This window comes from Aspergillus niger, assembly GCF_000002855.4.
Source record: "Aspergillus niger supercontig An15".
In the NCBI taxonomy this organism is placed as follows: domain Eukaryota; kingdom Fungi; phylum Ascomycota; class Eurotiomycetes; order Eurotiales; family Aspergillaceae; genus Aspergillus; species Aspergillus niger.
The window spans coordinates 1,290,813-1,305,542 of NT_166530.1; the positions used below are offsets into that span (position 1 = coordinate 1,290,813).

General features: G+C 48.8%; 9 protein-coding genes across 9 annotated transcripts; 2 read left to right on the forward strand and 7 right to left on the reverse strand.

The window, feature by feature from the left end:
- Nucleotides 1-591: 591 nt before the first annotated feature.
- An15g05530 (uncharacterized protein) lies at nt 592-2,533 on the reverse strand (the record flags this gene model as incomplete). The annotated part of the gene is made up of 5 exons (XM_001397045.3): nt 592-665; nt 768-879; nt 951-1,064; nt 1,129-2,241; nt 2,339-2,533. The coding sequence occupies 5 exons, from the start codon at nt 2,531-2,533 to the stop codon at nt 592-594; spliced, it is 1,608 nt and encodes a 535-aa protein (XP_001397082.3).
- Nucleotides 2,534-2,896: 363 nt separating this feature from the next.
- Nucleotides 2,897-4,721, reverse strand: An15g05540 (uncharacterized protein; the record flags this gene model as incomplete). The annotated part of the gene is made up of 9 exons (XM_059744713.1): nt 2,897-2,980; nt 3,037-3,152; nt 3,202-3,229; nt 3,278-3,475; nt 3,527-3,741; nt 3,791-3,934; nt 3,985-4,316; nt 4,379-4,486; nt 4,576-4,721. 9 exons carry the CDS (start codon nt 4,719-4,721, stop codon nt 2,897-2,899), a joined length of 1,371 nt encoding a protein of 456 aa, XP_059606533.1.
- Nucleotides 4,722-5,500: 779 nt separating this feature from the next.
- Nucleotides 5,501-6,904, reverse strand: An15g05550 (uncharacterized protein; the record flags this gene model as incomplete). The annotated part of the gene is made up of 1 exon (XM_001397047.1): nt 5,501-6,904. One exon carries the CDS (start codon nt 6,902-6,904, stop codon nt 5,501-5,503), a length of 1,404 nt encoding a protein of 467 aa, XP_001397084.1.
- Nucleotides 6,905-7,168: 264 nt separating this feature from the next.
- An15g05560 (uncharacterized protein) lies at nt 7,169-7,522 on the forward strand (the record flags this gene model as incomplete). The annotated part of the gene is made up of 1 exon (XM_059744714.1): nt 7,169-7,522. One exon carries the CDS (start codon nt 7,169-7,171, stop codon nt 7,520-7,522), a length of 354 nt encoding a protein of 117 aa, XP_059606534.1.
- Nucleotides 7,523-8,430: 908 nt separating this feature from the next.
- On the forward strand, nt 8,431-8,695 carry An15g05570 (uncharacterized protein; the record flags this gene model as incomplete). Its single annotated transcript, XM_059744715.1, has 2 exons — nt 8,431-8,444; nt 8,581-8,695. The coding sequence occupies 2 exons, from the start codon at nt 8,431-8,433 to the stop codon at nt 8,693-8,695; spliced, it is 129 nt and encodes a 42-aa protein (XP_059606535.1).
- Nucleotides 8,696-9,592: 897 nt separating this feature from the next.
- On the reverse strand, nt 9,593-10,468 carry An15g05580 (uncharacterized protein; the record flags this gene model as incomplete). Its single annotated transcript, XM_001397050.1, has 1 exon — nt 9,593-10,468. The coding sequence occupies one exon, from the start codon at nt 10,466-10,468 to the stop codon at nt 9,593-9,595; it is 876 nt and encodes a 291-aa protein (XP_001397087.1).
- A 1,576-nt stretch (nt 10,469-12,044) lies between these two features.
- On the reverse strand, nt 12,045-12,627 carry An15g05590 (uncharacterized protein; the record flags this gene model as incomplete). The annotated part of the gene is made up of 3 exons (XM_059744716.1): nt 12,045-12,086; nt 12,197-12,377; nt 12,446-12,627. The coding sequence occupies 3 exons, from the start codon at nt 12,625-12,627 to the stop codon at nt 12,045-12,047; spliced, it is 405 nt and encodes a 134-aa protein (XP_059606536.1).
- Nucleotides 12,628-12,867: 240 nt separating this feature from the next.
- An15g05600 (uncharacterized protein) lies at nt 12,868-13,074 on the reverse strand (the record flags this gene model as incomplete). Its single annotated transcript, XM_059744717.1, has 1 exon — nt 12,868-13,074. The coding sequence occupies one exon, from the start codon at nt 13,072-13,074 to the stop codon at nt 12,868-12,870; it is 207 nt and encodes a 68-aa protein (XP_059606537.1).
- Nucleotides 13,075-13,366: 292 nt separating this feature from the next.
- Nucleotides 13,367-14,728, reverse strand: An15g05610 (uncharacterized protein; the record flags this gene model as incomplete). The annotated part of the gene is made up of 2 exons (XM_001397053.3): nt 13,367-13,689; nt 13,744-14,728. Coding segments are annotated over 2 exons (1,308 nt in total), but the record flags the coding sequence as incomplete, so codon positions are not given.
- Between the last annotated feature and the right edge of the window lie 2 nt (nt 14,729-14,730).

The window sequence follows — 14,730 nt, forward strand, 5'->3', positions numbered from 1 at the left end:
TTAGAGTTACAGCTGTCTGCTATGATTGTCTCAGACAATATCGAACCTCTTGTTGTTGTCCTATACAACGGAAAAGTGAACAAGGTACTTTCGTTTGGGTTTGGATAGGCGAATTTTTGGTGAGTTAGCAGCAGCGCGGTACAGGTCTCTTTGAAATGATATCCTAGGGTTTGGGAAAGCCTTTGCTGTAGCTCTGCAAGCTGCGGTACACAAGATAGTCGCTAATGTGAATATAACCATCCGTGAAATTTTGGCGTCTATATCAGTGTCCATTATTTATGACTCCAACGCCCTTTTATCGCTCCAATCGGATTTCTCGATGCTATTATAGATAGCAGTAATCATGTCTAGTAAATCTTTCTATGTAAATTTCTTTCAAGACTCTGTCACAGTTATTGCTGCGTCAAATAAGACATGTTTATTAGAGGAAATGTATATTGTAGAGTTGGTCAATTCAGCATTATCAAGCTAACGATATAATGTATTGACGTATGAGCAGATCAGGATGTATGTATTTTATGCCTGATGCCGTTCCGAGTAGAACCTGAGTACCAACCGAAACTTGACTGATGGTAAGGGATACTCAGTGAACTACCTCTGAGTACCCGTTATTGAAGCGGCCTCATTTAAATAGGAAAAGTCACGCTGAGTGTAGAAAATCAAGTCTGTATTATAGCATATAAAGACTATATCATACCAACTAAACACATTACAGATATCTCACCACAAAGCACATTCAAGGTATCAATCAGTCGGCGCAAACTTACTCCACGACCGAATTCTACTCCCAAAGATATAGAATAGAATCGGCACGGGGAACAATATGGCTGTCAGACATCCCAGCAGCGTCATGGCCCACGGCACGCCCAGATTATGGAACTGCATCGTCAATCAGTATGTTTATTTCACCAAAGCAGCCAGTAAAGCTGCAGACAAGAGTGAAAACTCACCATGGGAATAGCAAACATCGGAAACCCCGCCCCCAGCCCTGACCGAAAGAAGCAATTGGCTGCAATAGCCGAGTTGGCGTTGATGTTGTAGCAGTCGATGATATAGTTCAACCCCTATACCCATATCATTAGCACCACACACACACCAACAACAAACATAGAAAAGAAGTAACCATACCTGCATAAAAATCAACAAAATCCCAGCCCCCAACAACCCCCCGGAAATGGCCTGCGGTACCCAAATAATGTGCGGGTTGCTCGTCCACCCAAACCAAAACATGCCCGCAGGCAACAACACCCCTCCAATCATCATGGGAATGAGCCTCTCCTCAGGAACAACATGACCCTCCCTCTCCAACACCTTCTGAAACCTCGTCTTTGTAAAGAACACAATAACACAGCACCCAAACACCACCCCAACGGCAATCGCAATAAACGGCAATGCGCCCACCCCCTCATTCCACCCTCTCAACTCCTGAAACGCAACCGGATACGCCTCAAAGCAAAGATACAAGAACCCATAAATAAACCCCATGTACAGCGTGATGAGTAACAATATCGGTTCCCGGACGAGCATCAAAAACGGCCTGATCAGATAAACAGTCGCAATATGCTTCAGATCAACAGGCATCTCCTCCGACCTAGCATGCAGTGCCCAATTCCTCGTCTCGAACCTCTTCCTCCTCGCTCTCCTTTCCAGTAACGTCGGCCCAAACGTCTCCGGCACAATCAGGAACCCCACAGCCCCGAAGAAAAATGCCATAATGGCAGTGATGTACTCCGTCCACCGCCACCCAAGGTAACTCATCGTGATGAACCCACCGACAATCGGGCCCGCGACTGGTCCCACGAACGTAGCGCCCGCGAACACCGCGATCGCAATTCCCCGTTCCACAGGACCGAATAAATCCGCCAGCATACCGCCGACAATAGCCAGTGGCGCGCTGGCGAACAACCCGCCCAGGAACCGACATATCATAATCGTCTGGAGATTCTGGGCGACAGCAACAGGGATCTGGAATATGGCGAAGATGAAAAACCCCATGAACAGGGGGGTTTTGCGGCCGTAGAGTTCGGAGAGAGGGCCGAAGAAGAGCGGGCCGAAACTGTATCCGAGCACGAAGAGGCTGGTGCCGAGGACCATTACCTCGTCGGAGACGTGGAATTGTTGCGCGGTCACAGTGGACGCGGTGCTGAAGACGGACGAGGCGAAGGTTACCGAGACGGTCATGAGCCCGAGAATTATGGTTATGAGCCATTTGCGGGGGCGGGGGAAGTTCTGAGGGTTTTCCTATTGTTCATAGTTTTGTGAGTGGTTAGGGTTCGGTGGTGGCGGTGGTTTAAGCTTTGAGTTTGGGGGTATAGATGGCATCGGGGAGGAGACATACTGGGTCATCGGGGCCATCCCAGTCCACGATATTGGGGTCGGGTTCTTTGTCCTTTGTGCCTTCGGCCATGCCACCGTGAAGACGCTGTTTCTCTATGTCTTGGTCATCGCGCTCGTTCGGAAGGGTGCTGCTGGAGTGATGGCTGCGACGGGATTCTTCTGCCGGGGAGGCAGTTTGCGTGCGTGTGTCTTCCATGATGGATTGACAGCTACTATGAGCTCGATTTGATAATTCCTACAGTGCATATTGTGTGAGCGTTGACTACTGTATTTATTGTTCATTATCCTAATGTATCTGGTGGGATGATGTCAAAGTAGACGGCGTATCCGACGGATCCGGCGACGTCATCCACGCTGGTGGCAAGCTGCCATATCGACGCTAGCTATTGGCTCACTACTTCTTTCACCCATGAACAGGTCATGAACAAGGCCTGCTTGTTTAATGTACATAAGGACATCTCTGCTTGGACTGACATCACCCTATCTGTCGGTGCCTGGCGACCTCTATTCCCTAACCCGACTCTCGGCTCTCGGCTCCAGATATCCGATCCCGGCTGGTTCAAGCATTGTTGGCACATGAGAAGCTGCTGCTGCGGGGATGGTCGTGGATTGATTTTCCTGATACGTAGAGGCCAAGGGCGCACTGTTTGATTAGTATACAGGTGATGTTATTGTGATGGGGATCGGTTGTATGCTTACTAGACAGCCACCTACGACTACTACCAGCAGGTTGAGACCGGTCAACAGGATCTTGCGGCGCGACGAGGAATATCGGCCCCAGTTCAGGAACAGCCAGAATATTCCACTTAGTCCATCTATACCATGGGTTAGTATAGTGATGATTCTAGACTCGGTAGGACTCACATGTGAACCAACTGGCAAAGAGCGCCGTCTGCGACAGTTAGCCTTGTTCAAACACACACGCGATAAGAGAACCTACGATCAAACTCAGCAGATCGTTGAACACCGGGATCGCCTCAGCAATAATCCACGCAAGAGTCCATAGCACCAACCCAATCATAACCCACGTTCCAATCGAAACAAGTCCGCGCTGGTGCATGCGGTCGGTTCCCCGGAACAAACGGACGTAGATGTATTTGCATGCCACATGACCATTGATCACGCCAGCGATCACAATCTATGTTCCTTATCAGCGTTGCATGCAACTATATTCGAAGGCTAGGCTTACTGTCGGAATAGCAATGCCGTAGGCAATCTTGGACATCAGTGGACTGGTCGATCCCAATGCCGGTGATGCCACGTCCCTCCCGCCATAGCGGTAGATAACGACCGCCGAGATGGTGTACATCGACGTATCGATCCCCTGCAGCATGTACAATGTCTTGGGGTAGTCGGTCGGCGTACGCATTTCTGAGATGAATCCGAAGAAGGCCACGTGCCCGGCTGTGCTGGTTAGCTTTGTCCCTCTGCCTCAAAAAGTTTTATCATATACCGTATGCGAAGACAATATTGGTGACAGCCAGGAAAGCTTTGTAAAATGAGTTGTCAACGATGGCATCAACACGGCCGCCACCTGGCTTCTGAATTGCGATTGCAATCATGGTGATCAGTACTGCGGCAATAATGCTGATGAAAGCTGTCATGGTCAGCTTGCTGCATTGACAAAAACTACATAAATGAACCTACATGAAATCGAAAACCAAGACACCTTCTTCAGCGTCCGCGGCAAGGTGAAGGCGAACGACACCGCCAAGCCGATGACGCCAAAGACAATAGAACAGGTGCCATGATCAGTTAAGGTATTCATCATCACAGTGAACGTCAGAAGATGACTGCCCATGATAAAGATCAGAAACAGCAGCTGCGCAGTTCCCAGCACTTCGCGACCGATGCGACCCATCAGGACCTCACCGGCATCACCCATGCTGTGCACATGCGGGTAGCGGAGTTTGAACTGTCCGAGGGTATAGCCCGTGTAAGTTGCCAAAGCACCGAGGCCAAGGATGAGGATCACGGCTCTATGCAAGGCTTAAGTTAGCCACCAAGCCACCCTTAGTTGGTGATACCAATCATAACTCACGCAACCAGGCCAAGCGACGCCACGGCCGAGGGGAGGGACAGGATGCCCAGGGAGATTGTCTCTGCGACCATGACTGTACAGGTGGTTAGAGGTGATCTGTTGGGGATACTGGTATCTCATACTCATTGCACATTGCCTGAACAGTTAGCTAGGTCCGGACTGTAAGAGCGGATCTAGATGAAGGGATGAACGCTTACCACCAGGCCAAAGTGCGGTACTTCACCCCGCCGACACCATCGTGGCTGAAAGGATCCTCAGTCCCAGTGGTGTTTCTGGCACCGACGGGTTTCTCTTGCTCGGCGAGCGGGTCTCCAGGGTTATTGATCGCACTAGGCGGCGACATGGTAGCGATCGCAGGTGAGATGCAGTGATCACCGTCACGGACAAGCAAATGAACCAGCGAAAAGGAGATCAGTCACAACCAGACAAACGATAGTAGTGATGATGAGGGGAGGTGAAAACAACAGAACAACACAGAACTGAAGATGACTGACAGAAAGGAGACAGAAGCCAACAAGACAAACTCTGCAGACAAACACAGGGCCCTGCTGGTAAGGTCCCAGGGCTCCTATTATGGGGAGAGCTTATCCACTTAGCTCAGCCAGGATTTTCACCTGGTGAATACATCCGATTGGAGTGTCATCTCACGTCATCCTAGGATGCCATCTGGAATTCTGGGGGTGGAAATGCGGGGGTTACATTCAGGATCGAACTATTCGGGGAAAGCCGAAGGTATCCAGTGCCTCTATCCAAGCATATCGCGGATTACGGCGGACGAGCGACTACAGATGACTTGTAGAGTTTTCGGGGATGTTCAGAACCTATCATGTAGAGCCCTACAGTGTCAGAACGATGTAACCCTCCCAACCAATTCGGCCTCAAGGTCTGTGGATGTCGAAGCTCTAGTCCTACTGCTGAGTAAGGTATTTGTCAAGCCAAAAGTAATCGATTCAATGCAATCATTCAATTCGCAATAATTCCAAATCATGTAAAAATCTAGCTAATCAACGCATTATTCCAAATCAAGAGACCGAAAGCAGTTGTCTATGGGTATTGTGCGCAACGTAAGTCTATCATCTATCGTCTATCCTCTATCCTCGTCTCGGGTCGTATCAAATGATGTTATGCTTCTTGCATCGTCGCCAAGCACACGCGGTCGCGCACATAGAGTTCAATCCCAGCCTCGGCACAGGCATGGTGCAGCGGCTCTACCGTCTGATACACCCGGGGTTTGATCACTTTCTCGCCGGCGGCCTCCGCCGGCTGGTAGCCCGATGCGTCCTCGTCCTCCTCGTCATGAAAGAAACCTTCAACATCGAGTCGTCGCAAACCCTTGAATTGCGTCTTGCGCTTGTTAAGGACCTTTTGCAGCTGTCCAACCAGCATAGCCAAAGAGTTCTCCTTGCAGCCTTCCACATACAACGATTCGACCGACGCCGGAAGCACATCAGTGAGTGGGCACGACGGTTCATACTGGTAGCGAACATCGAGCAGGTTGGGCAGACGGATGCGGATATCCTTCAACGCAGTGAACTCTGTCAGAGGCCCGAACCACTCGTCATGCGTTTCGTTCGCTCCAGCAATGGTGAAAGGCAAGTGGGTGCCGCAATTGTCCAGCCACAGGGTGTGCAGGCTGCTCTTACTGCTCGCAAGGGACTCGAAGAAAGCAGAAGGCTGGAACCCCTCTGCGAGCAGGTGTGAATCGGAATGCTGGTACTTGAACGATTGAAGCGAGGAGCATGAGGCGATCAGGCTCTGCATGCCCTGTGATCCGCTGCTCGTATTCAGTGTAATCTCAGCAATGGAGGAAGAGCCGGCCGTCGGTTCCTCAGCAGGTCCGGTTGGTTCAGGCTCATCGTCGCGTGGGCGGGTAGACTCAACCACCGAGTCTGCCGAGAATGCCCGCATGGATGGCAATTGAAAGAAAGGAAGGACCTGAGAAGGCAAGTAGCTTCCTCGGCTGTCTTCCTCGTCAGCTAAATGGCTCAGCGACACATCGCGCAATACACGGAATGCCGGCTGGTCGTCAAAGGGCTTCTCTCCCCTCACTGCCCGCTGCATCATGCGGTCCAGGTAGACATTCTGCTTGGGGTATACCAATTGCAAATGCCTCAGGTTGCTCGCCAGCGGCAGGAGAAGCGCAATCCAGGCCTCTTCAACATTATCCCGGAGATCCTGCTCCCATTTCGTGTGTTCTTCAGCGGTTTGACTGAGGGCGTGGGCCAATTGGGCAAATGGCGCCAGGTCTTCGTCGGAGAGGGGGGAGGAAGGAGTGGAAGTGGATCTAGGACACCAGTCATGGAAGTCCAAGGTGCGAACCGCCCGAGCCAGCTCGGGACGACGGAGCAGAGCTCCCAAGAAGGAACGGGTCTGGGAGCAGTCCTTCAAGGCTGCTGCTTGGTAGACCAAGCGCAGGAACAGGTCGTGAAAATGACGGCAAACAAAGAGAAGGTTGTAGCGGTCCCGATAGTCTTCCACATACTCCCCGACCTGGAGGAGAATGTCATTGGGAAGTGGGAGAGACATAGTGAAGGGGGATCAGCAATTGAAACTGAATTCAATGCATCTGGGGGAACAAAGCCAAGGGAGCAGCCACCGGAAGTCCGGGGGATTTAAGGGTGGCCGCACACGTCGATAACCTAAGATAGGGGAACTGAGTTTTGCAAAATCCACAGCGTTGGTGAACTTTGCCAGCCTTAGGATGGGAGCCGATCCATCGGGCGGGCCAATGGACGGCAGCTGGCGGAAGGGTCGTGGATCACCAGTGGCATCGGTTGACCTGCTCCATCCATGGTTGATCCAGAAGGGTTCCATAAGGGGCAATGGAGTCCGTATCGACACAACCCATTGTCAACCCATCCACTACAATTATTTGCTGCGAGGCATGACGTGCCACCGCTGTGCTGTGTCCTCCCCACTGCGGATAGCATCGTCGGGTTCCGCGGTTGTAGGGGCGAGAAAGCACCGAATCCGTTGCGAAGCGGAGATCACAGTCGCGGGGGAGGGCGCATGGACGATGGCGGTGGAAAATTCGATCACGGTGTGTGTACCCGCAGTCGCTTGTCGCCACCGCCATTCAAGGCGCTGACGGGCCGGTGGAGTCGCGAGACAGAGGCTCCATCGCGCGGGAGGGGGCAATGCTGATTCTTATTTTGCCGGAGGTGCAGGTGGTGGAAAATTACCCCTCTCGGCTGTTCCATTGCTGCAGATGGATGCATTGTTCTGCAGCCTGGGAGTCTGTGTCCGTTGCGTTGACGATCGTGGTGATGTAGATCAATGGGCAGGTGGCCTCGTCGCGGGGTCACCACAGTCCTCAGGAACGTTCAATCTCTATGGAGGTACAGGTGTAGAGTAGAGAGAGAGCTGTTGGCTATAGTAGAGTAAATGAAGCAGTTGCCCTGAGCTGCCGAAGAGCAACCAGCGGTATGACGGGGAAGCTGTGAGGACTGGAATTCGCCGATGAAAGAAATCCTCGACTGCCTCCCCTCAATCCCGTGATGTCACATGCATGCGATCTGCAGCCCATCCTCTACCCTCCAATTGCTTTTGCAAAAGTACTCAATGGCTGTCTAGCAAAGCAATTCACATTGAATGAATCAATCATCACATCAACATTGCAACCAGCCATGACCCTCGTGGATCCGCGATTCGGCAAGCTTGCTCGATCGGGCGAGGCGACGCTCGGTGGACTCTGGCTTTTCGCCATCGGTGGAGCTCGGCGGATCCCCGATTGATGAATTTCCCCCCGCCGATGAAGCGGTGTTTCGGATTTCAATCCTTCGAGGACCTGCTTGGCTGGAGCTCTGATGGACAGCTTTTACTGTTATAGATGAGAGCTAATAGAATGGCTTTTCCTAACTCGAGGAATGCATCTGCTACCAATAAGGTGTCTATTGGTACCTCAGGCACCATAACCCAGAAAGTTATCTGCAAGATAGTCACGGAATATATTCGGTCTTCAGTCAGGAACAGAGATATATGATGACCGGCTTCCTTTTGGCTTTCCCGACTGCAACCTGATTAGATCCTGCACATGTGTTGTCCGACTAGACATGCAGCTAGATAAGTGTGTGTGCGGTAGCTTGCGCTTGAATGCAGATCCACCCGGTCTACTTCCTCTTTTAATCTCAGAGATGTTACTAAACTCTCTACCCATGCCATTAATAATGTTGAATAAACAGTGCTTCTATTTATCTCGCCAGCTGCGGTTATGGCGCTGGACATGTGCTAGGATCCATGGGATCATACCATGGCTTATACCTCGCTGCACGAGATGATGAAGTGATGGGTATCCATCAGATGCCAACACACAATTAGATGATCATAGGTGTGTTAGCATTTGGCTGGTCCGCACGATAATCGAATAATCACAATACTAAATAAATTACCCTCAATCAAGGTAAATCGGAGACAGACCCCCGTAGTCTTATGATTTCATCGGTCAGTTCATATGGCTGCCCTCTTCTCACTTTCTCGCAGCCCTTCCTAAACGGGTAGAAGCCGATGTGGCCTCAGCGATACTGGCATAGACATAAGAAGTCGAACCTTGGATTATAAGATTGAACATCACTACTCACTGTTTCTTGTCTACTTCCATATCAAGAACATCATGTGATGCCTACGATGCCACAGCATCTCATTAGATTACATAATATTTTAATCAGCACCTCTTCTCCCCGCACATCTTCACCAACCACTGACTCCACATACGATTACTGTCTCGTGGGTGAAATCTCAATATAGATATAAATCACTTTGCCCCATATCTGTTGGTGCGGGTCTAAGAGATTTTATTACTTCCTTCATAATATGCAACTCACTGCTCAGTTATACCTTCGAAGATGAGGAACCCTTCAACTGGTCCTTAAATCATGACGCAAACTTAAACAAACCATGCCTGTACAGCTCTTTCTGTCAGTGAGGCACCCTTCGACATCATATAATGACTAACTGAGATTAAAAGCAAGAATTCGACTGAGTTAGCTTTTACATTACGCGTCTATGCGGACTACGAAAGTCCAGTGTGAGGTGCTAAAGTTCGTTCACAAATACCAGAGTATAACAGCTACAAATCAACAAGTGACTGGATGAAGGGTCAGATTACTATCTACTGTTCCCTCGAGCTTTCCATTCCATTCTTGGGGCTTACGACTATGCTTGCAGAGGAACTAGCGCGACCAGTATCATTGTGAAAGTAACATTGTATTGGGAAGTCTACGCAGAATTGATACTCTCCTTGTGCTCGAGAAGAGCCGTTGCCCTCTCATTCCGGTTGGGGTACCTTGTCAAAGACCAATAATCCAACCACCATTCGCGAGCCTCAGATAAATCAGGCATGTACTCTTGCAACAGGTCTCTCCAATCTCTGTCCTCTTCCCCCAGACCAATCCCAGCACAGGTAAATTCCCACCAGACCGGAAAATACCCCGAAGCCTCCGAGTCAAGTATGCCAGTAAGACTACCATTCTCGACCATGATATTGGCAGAAGTGAGATTTCCATGCGTAAATGTATACGGCGCTGCAGACGGCATGCGTTGCCGAAGTCGCTGACGAGTCTCAACAGGGACATGTTCAAGAGCCACCTCCAACTCGGCCCAAAGGTCGTCGTCAGACGCCAAAGGGCCGTGTGGAATATAATAACCCCTTCGGAAGAGAAAAGTAGAATATATTGGCTTACCCCCAAGGGACTCCATCCTGTTGGAATGCAACTCGCGAAGCTGCATTAGATAGTCAGCAGTTTGTTTGGCTACACGTTCCTTTTCATCCATTTTCATGCGCGGCCAGAGGCTGCTGAGGGGGACGCCGGGAATCCGCTTCGTCAACACGAAGTAGTGCCCATTAGGCTCCTCCCAATCTTCAACCACGCCGGGCACTGGGATCGAGGTATTTTCCCTCAAGAAACGCAGATTTTCGGCTTCAAAGTTGGGTGCTTGATTAGAACGTTCCTTCAGAATCAGATCTGAACCCAAGGACCATACGCCTCTGTCGCTCGTCGCATGGATGATCTTAACGTTACTTTCGTAGCGGCAACCCTCCTGTCGTTCAGTGGACCAGCTGCATGCTGAACAGGGTTTTGAGCAGTGCTGCATGTCTTCGGAAGAACAAACAAGGGACGAAAGCTGATTGTAGTGAATGATTGGCCAAACAACAAATGGGAGAGAAGCCAATTCAAATCATCGGCAATGAATGAACAAAAAGACAAAGAGATTCAAGGGAAAAGTGTCTGCATTTTAAGCCAACTTGGCGTGGTACTTATGCCATCAGTGGCCAATTGTTAGCGGCAATACTCAGTGATACAAACAAAAGAGACATTCAGACTATGCGAATACTACGACTAGCTAGTATATGTTCCAATTTTTGCGCGGGTGAATACGAGACGCTGTGAATGACCCTCTCGGCACGTCTCAGCGCCCAATGGTGTCACAAGCCGGTGATTTGCGGTCGTCAGGCGAATAAGATCTTCGAAATATGGATATAGTAGATAAACATCATAACATGAAAAAATTATATTTATTCCGATTTTACGTCTATTACAACTACTATGTTTCCAAGTGCAAAAATTGAAAATAGCCGTTACAAACGACTAAAAACGGAAAATTGCGTATAAAGGAAGAAATAGTCAGCAGTATATGGTATGCATAGAGTAGTGGTGAATAATACAGCCTAAGAGATAAGAAATCAAAGTCATTAAGCTGTCAATATTATCATTTTCTCGTAACCTTCCAGGTACCAGACACTGACTAAATAATACTGGCACTGACTGAAGACAGGTGTAGGTTATAGGGTTCATATTTGATATGTGAAGAGGACCTGGCCAATCTCACATTCACCTAAGCTTATCAGGGATGCAAGCTCTAAGTCTGTTGACTCAGAATCCTGGTCTTTTACCGGCTAGCCTAGCGGTCATTCTCCGGAGGATACACAACCTGAAGCGCACCAGGCTGGATCTGACAAACAAGACCCCGAATTTAATCAGCTGCAAACCAACCAGCTATACTTTGAATGACTGGATTTCTATCTTATAACTACGAGAAGTATGGACTACGCTGCCACCTCCAATTCAGCGGGTGTGGTGCAACTTCTGCCGGTAAATGGCGCGGTTCCTGATATTCTGGATTCTTATAACCATACTGCGATCCGCTATGTTATTCACAAAAAAATCTACGACGTTATAGATATGCCGAGGGCTAGAACCTAGGGCATATCGAGCAATCATCTTTATTGAGCAGGCTATCGCTAGGACTAAATCGCAAATAATAATTGCTAGAGGATTCCTCCCGTCACGCCTTCTTCAGATAATTCAAGCAGATGATCTATCCCAAGATCAACCATTCTCAATTGGAAGTGACGATCGAGTAACGAGACTACTATAGTCCAACGAAATTGCTGCTTTATATAATAGCCCAAATCAAACGTGTCAATCCTCCAATTGTCGCTGTTCGAAGGAAGAGTGGGAAGCGGCGGCGAAGGAGAAAAGATAGTGAGGGAGAGGGATCGACATTGTACGATAGCACTGTATATAAGGGTCCGAGCTGAAGAAGATATGAATCAGCATTAATGGTAGAAAGTTGTGAGTGTATTATTATTCTTGTCTTGCTCCTTACTGGTTTACCTGTTTATATCTTTTCCGTCCCGCATGTTCCCCTCCACTACAGCGCAACAATCTCATCGTTTCACTGCCTGCAGATCCGCCATATCTCTATCACACTACATCAAGCATTTCTTTGCTTAGAAGCCCTCTTAGAAGGGACTGATATCCACACAAGAAACATCATGATGGCCAGAACTCCAATGCAGAAGTCAAAATAAAGGCATACACACCTATTAAAACCTATCTCTATTTTTTGTTCGTATCTCCTTGGTGGATCACACTGGAGGCAAAGTCGACGTTTGCGTTCTTCGTGTCCCTTCCAATAATCGCGCATTACTGGGTGGCCGGCAAATTTAACTCGGGGACGGATCTTCAGACAGCGGGGGCAGGCGAAGTGGTTTTCATTCCTTTTCTCAAAGGTTAGTATACAAGACGATGAGAAGTAACCAGGGATTTATTTGCATAGATGCTTTACTTTCTCCAATTCTCTGCGACGAAAATGTAGGATAGCTTCTGTTGCGGAGTCATAGGGCTCTGGACTTGCACAATAGACCGGAAATATTGACTTGTCTGTGACAAAACCACTAGGGAAGGATAGTCAAGGTACTCGATGACTTGAATCTGCAGCTCAGGCAGCAGAGTCGTAAGGTGATCCATGGTGAAATGCTGTCCTTCAGCTTGGGGTTTGAGGGATGATTAGACATCGCCGGCTATTCATTCCTTTTTATGCTCGTCGACCGCCTATACCCCGCGCCTAATGACCTAGTAGTTACTTCATGTTCCATAGCACTCTGTCAGTAATAGGTAATTTAGCGTAGAAAAAGAGTAAAAGCGCTTTTTGATTCTAGTGGAAAACTATTCAAAGTATTGCACCCTTGGCCTTGACGTCACCCCCTGTTATATAAATTCAAAGAAGCCACAAAATACCGGTATCTTCATGTCAGGGGTATATGGAATTTTGTTCGCAATATATTCAGTGTACTCAATAGCCTCATTGTTGGATTTGGTAGATGGAAAATCCGAGCTGGTGGTAGAATAAATCATATAAATCAGTGATATTTTAAGTTGAGGCTGCTTATCGTAGGCCCGCAGCATGTTCCGCATTTCCCGAGCTTTACGTACCGGCCACCTGGTTTGTAGATAATTAGAATACAATAGCTTTGGCTTTATCTACACTCAGGGGCTCGCTTGACTATTTTTCTTACTCTCGGATCAACAGTCCATTATAAATCACCAGCACTCTTTTTCCGGGCTGTCAGATCTTCTGAAGCTCTGAAATGACCGAGAAATCAACATACAAATCTAGCAATACTTATGAATCCGAACTCTCAAAAGATAGACGACGAGAGAAAACTGCCAAGAGAAAATGGTCTCTGGTCTCTTGAAGCGCTCGAATCTAGCTGCCGTAATCTTCCACCGATAAACCCCTTAGAAGGGAGTCTGGAACCACTCCGTTGTTTGTCGCAAGCCTTTCGGTGATGGTTCTGTGGAGAGCTACGTTTCGCGACGCACTGCCATTTTCTCCGACCAAGATATTCCATCTTTGTGCTAGTCTCTTTCTTGCTCCGGGCGATGAATCTAGATTCAATATTTTGAGCAAATCAACAACAGAATTTTGCCAGTCCATGTTTGGTTGTCCATATTCGGCGGCTTTGCTGGTCAATAGAACTCTCAAATTTTCTCTATTCATTCTAGATTGGTCCCTTATTTGAGTTCCGTCTGAAGAGTGTGAGAAAATGCATTTGGTTAGGTAAGGAAGTGTGCGGTACTTACAGCTGATCGAATTGCTCCCATCTAAACATGCTAGGAGTTCCTTTGCTGCCGCCGCAGCGGTTGCTGCTGCATAACCCTGCCAAACGTCGTTCTTGTCGGCATTTGCCCAGTCACTGATTCCTCTTATCACTGCAACTGGTAAGGTATTCATCATTCCAGCTGCTTCCATTTCAATCGCAATGGCCTTGTATTCACGGGCTAACTCGTCGCGTAGATCGGCAGACTTAATAACACTGTTCCCAGACAGAATACAGCCATAGTGGAATAAAGGCTCACGTTGCTCCCCAAATGACCCACAGAGGACATTGGCTGGTGCCACAAATTGTTGAGGGAAGCTTGTCCCTTTGAACCTCTGGAGATTTAGTTTGAATCTTGTAGGCGTCTCCTGGGAAGCCCGGAAATTGGTCATTGCGGAGCGTATATGCCGATCGGGTGCATTCTGCCATTGCTTGAGAACGATCTTCTCCGGCTCGACTTTGACCATATCGTACCCTAAAACGCCGGAGTTGTTCTCAGTTGGAGTAGCGATCACCACATCACCTAGACGCAGATCATGCCCATATCGAGGTATACCTGCACCTACACCAACGAGGAGGCCAGTCTTGACGTTAGGCAAGTCACGCTGGACCTCCGAGGCCATGTAGCCGGCAACGCCAATTCCGATTTCTCCATCTGGGAAGAAAGCGATTGCAACGTTGGTCCTGCCCATCCGCCCAAACCTGTAGCATAGCTGTTGGCCTCTATTCGGAACAGGACTCACGTGGTGTTCGTCTAGCATGAGAAGGGCAGCGCTAGCCTCAAAATGCAAGGGAGAGAACCATGCTACTGTATAGTCTTCCGCAGTTAGACAAAGGGACATATTCAGAGAATCTGCTGGAATAATTCTATGGAGAGAAAAAGGAGCGATCGGTGAGCTAGCTAACTTGGAAGCAAGTATGACACGCTTATAACAATCGAGACTCACTATGAAAAGGGTGTTAGCGCTAT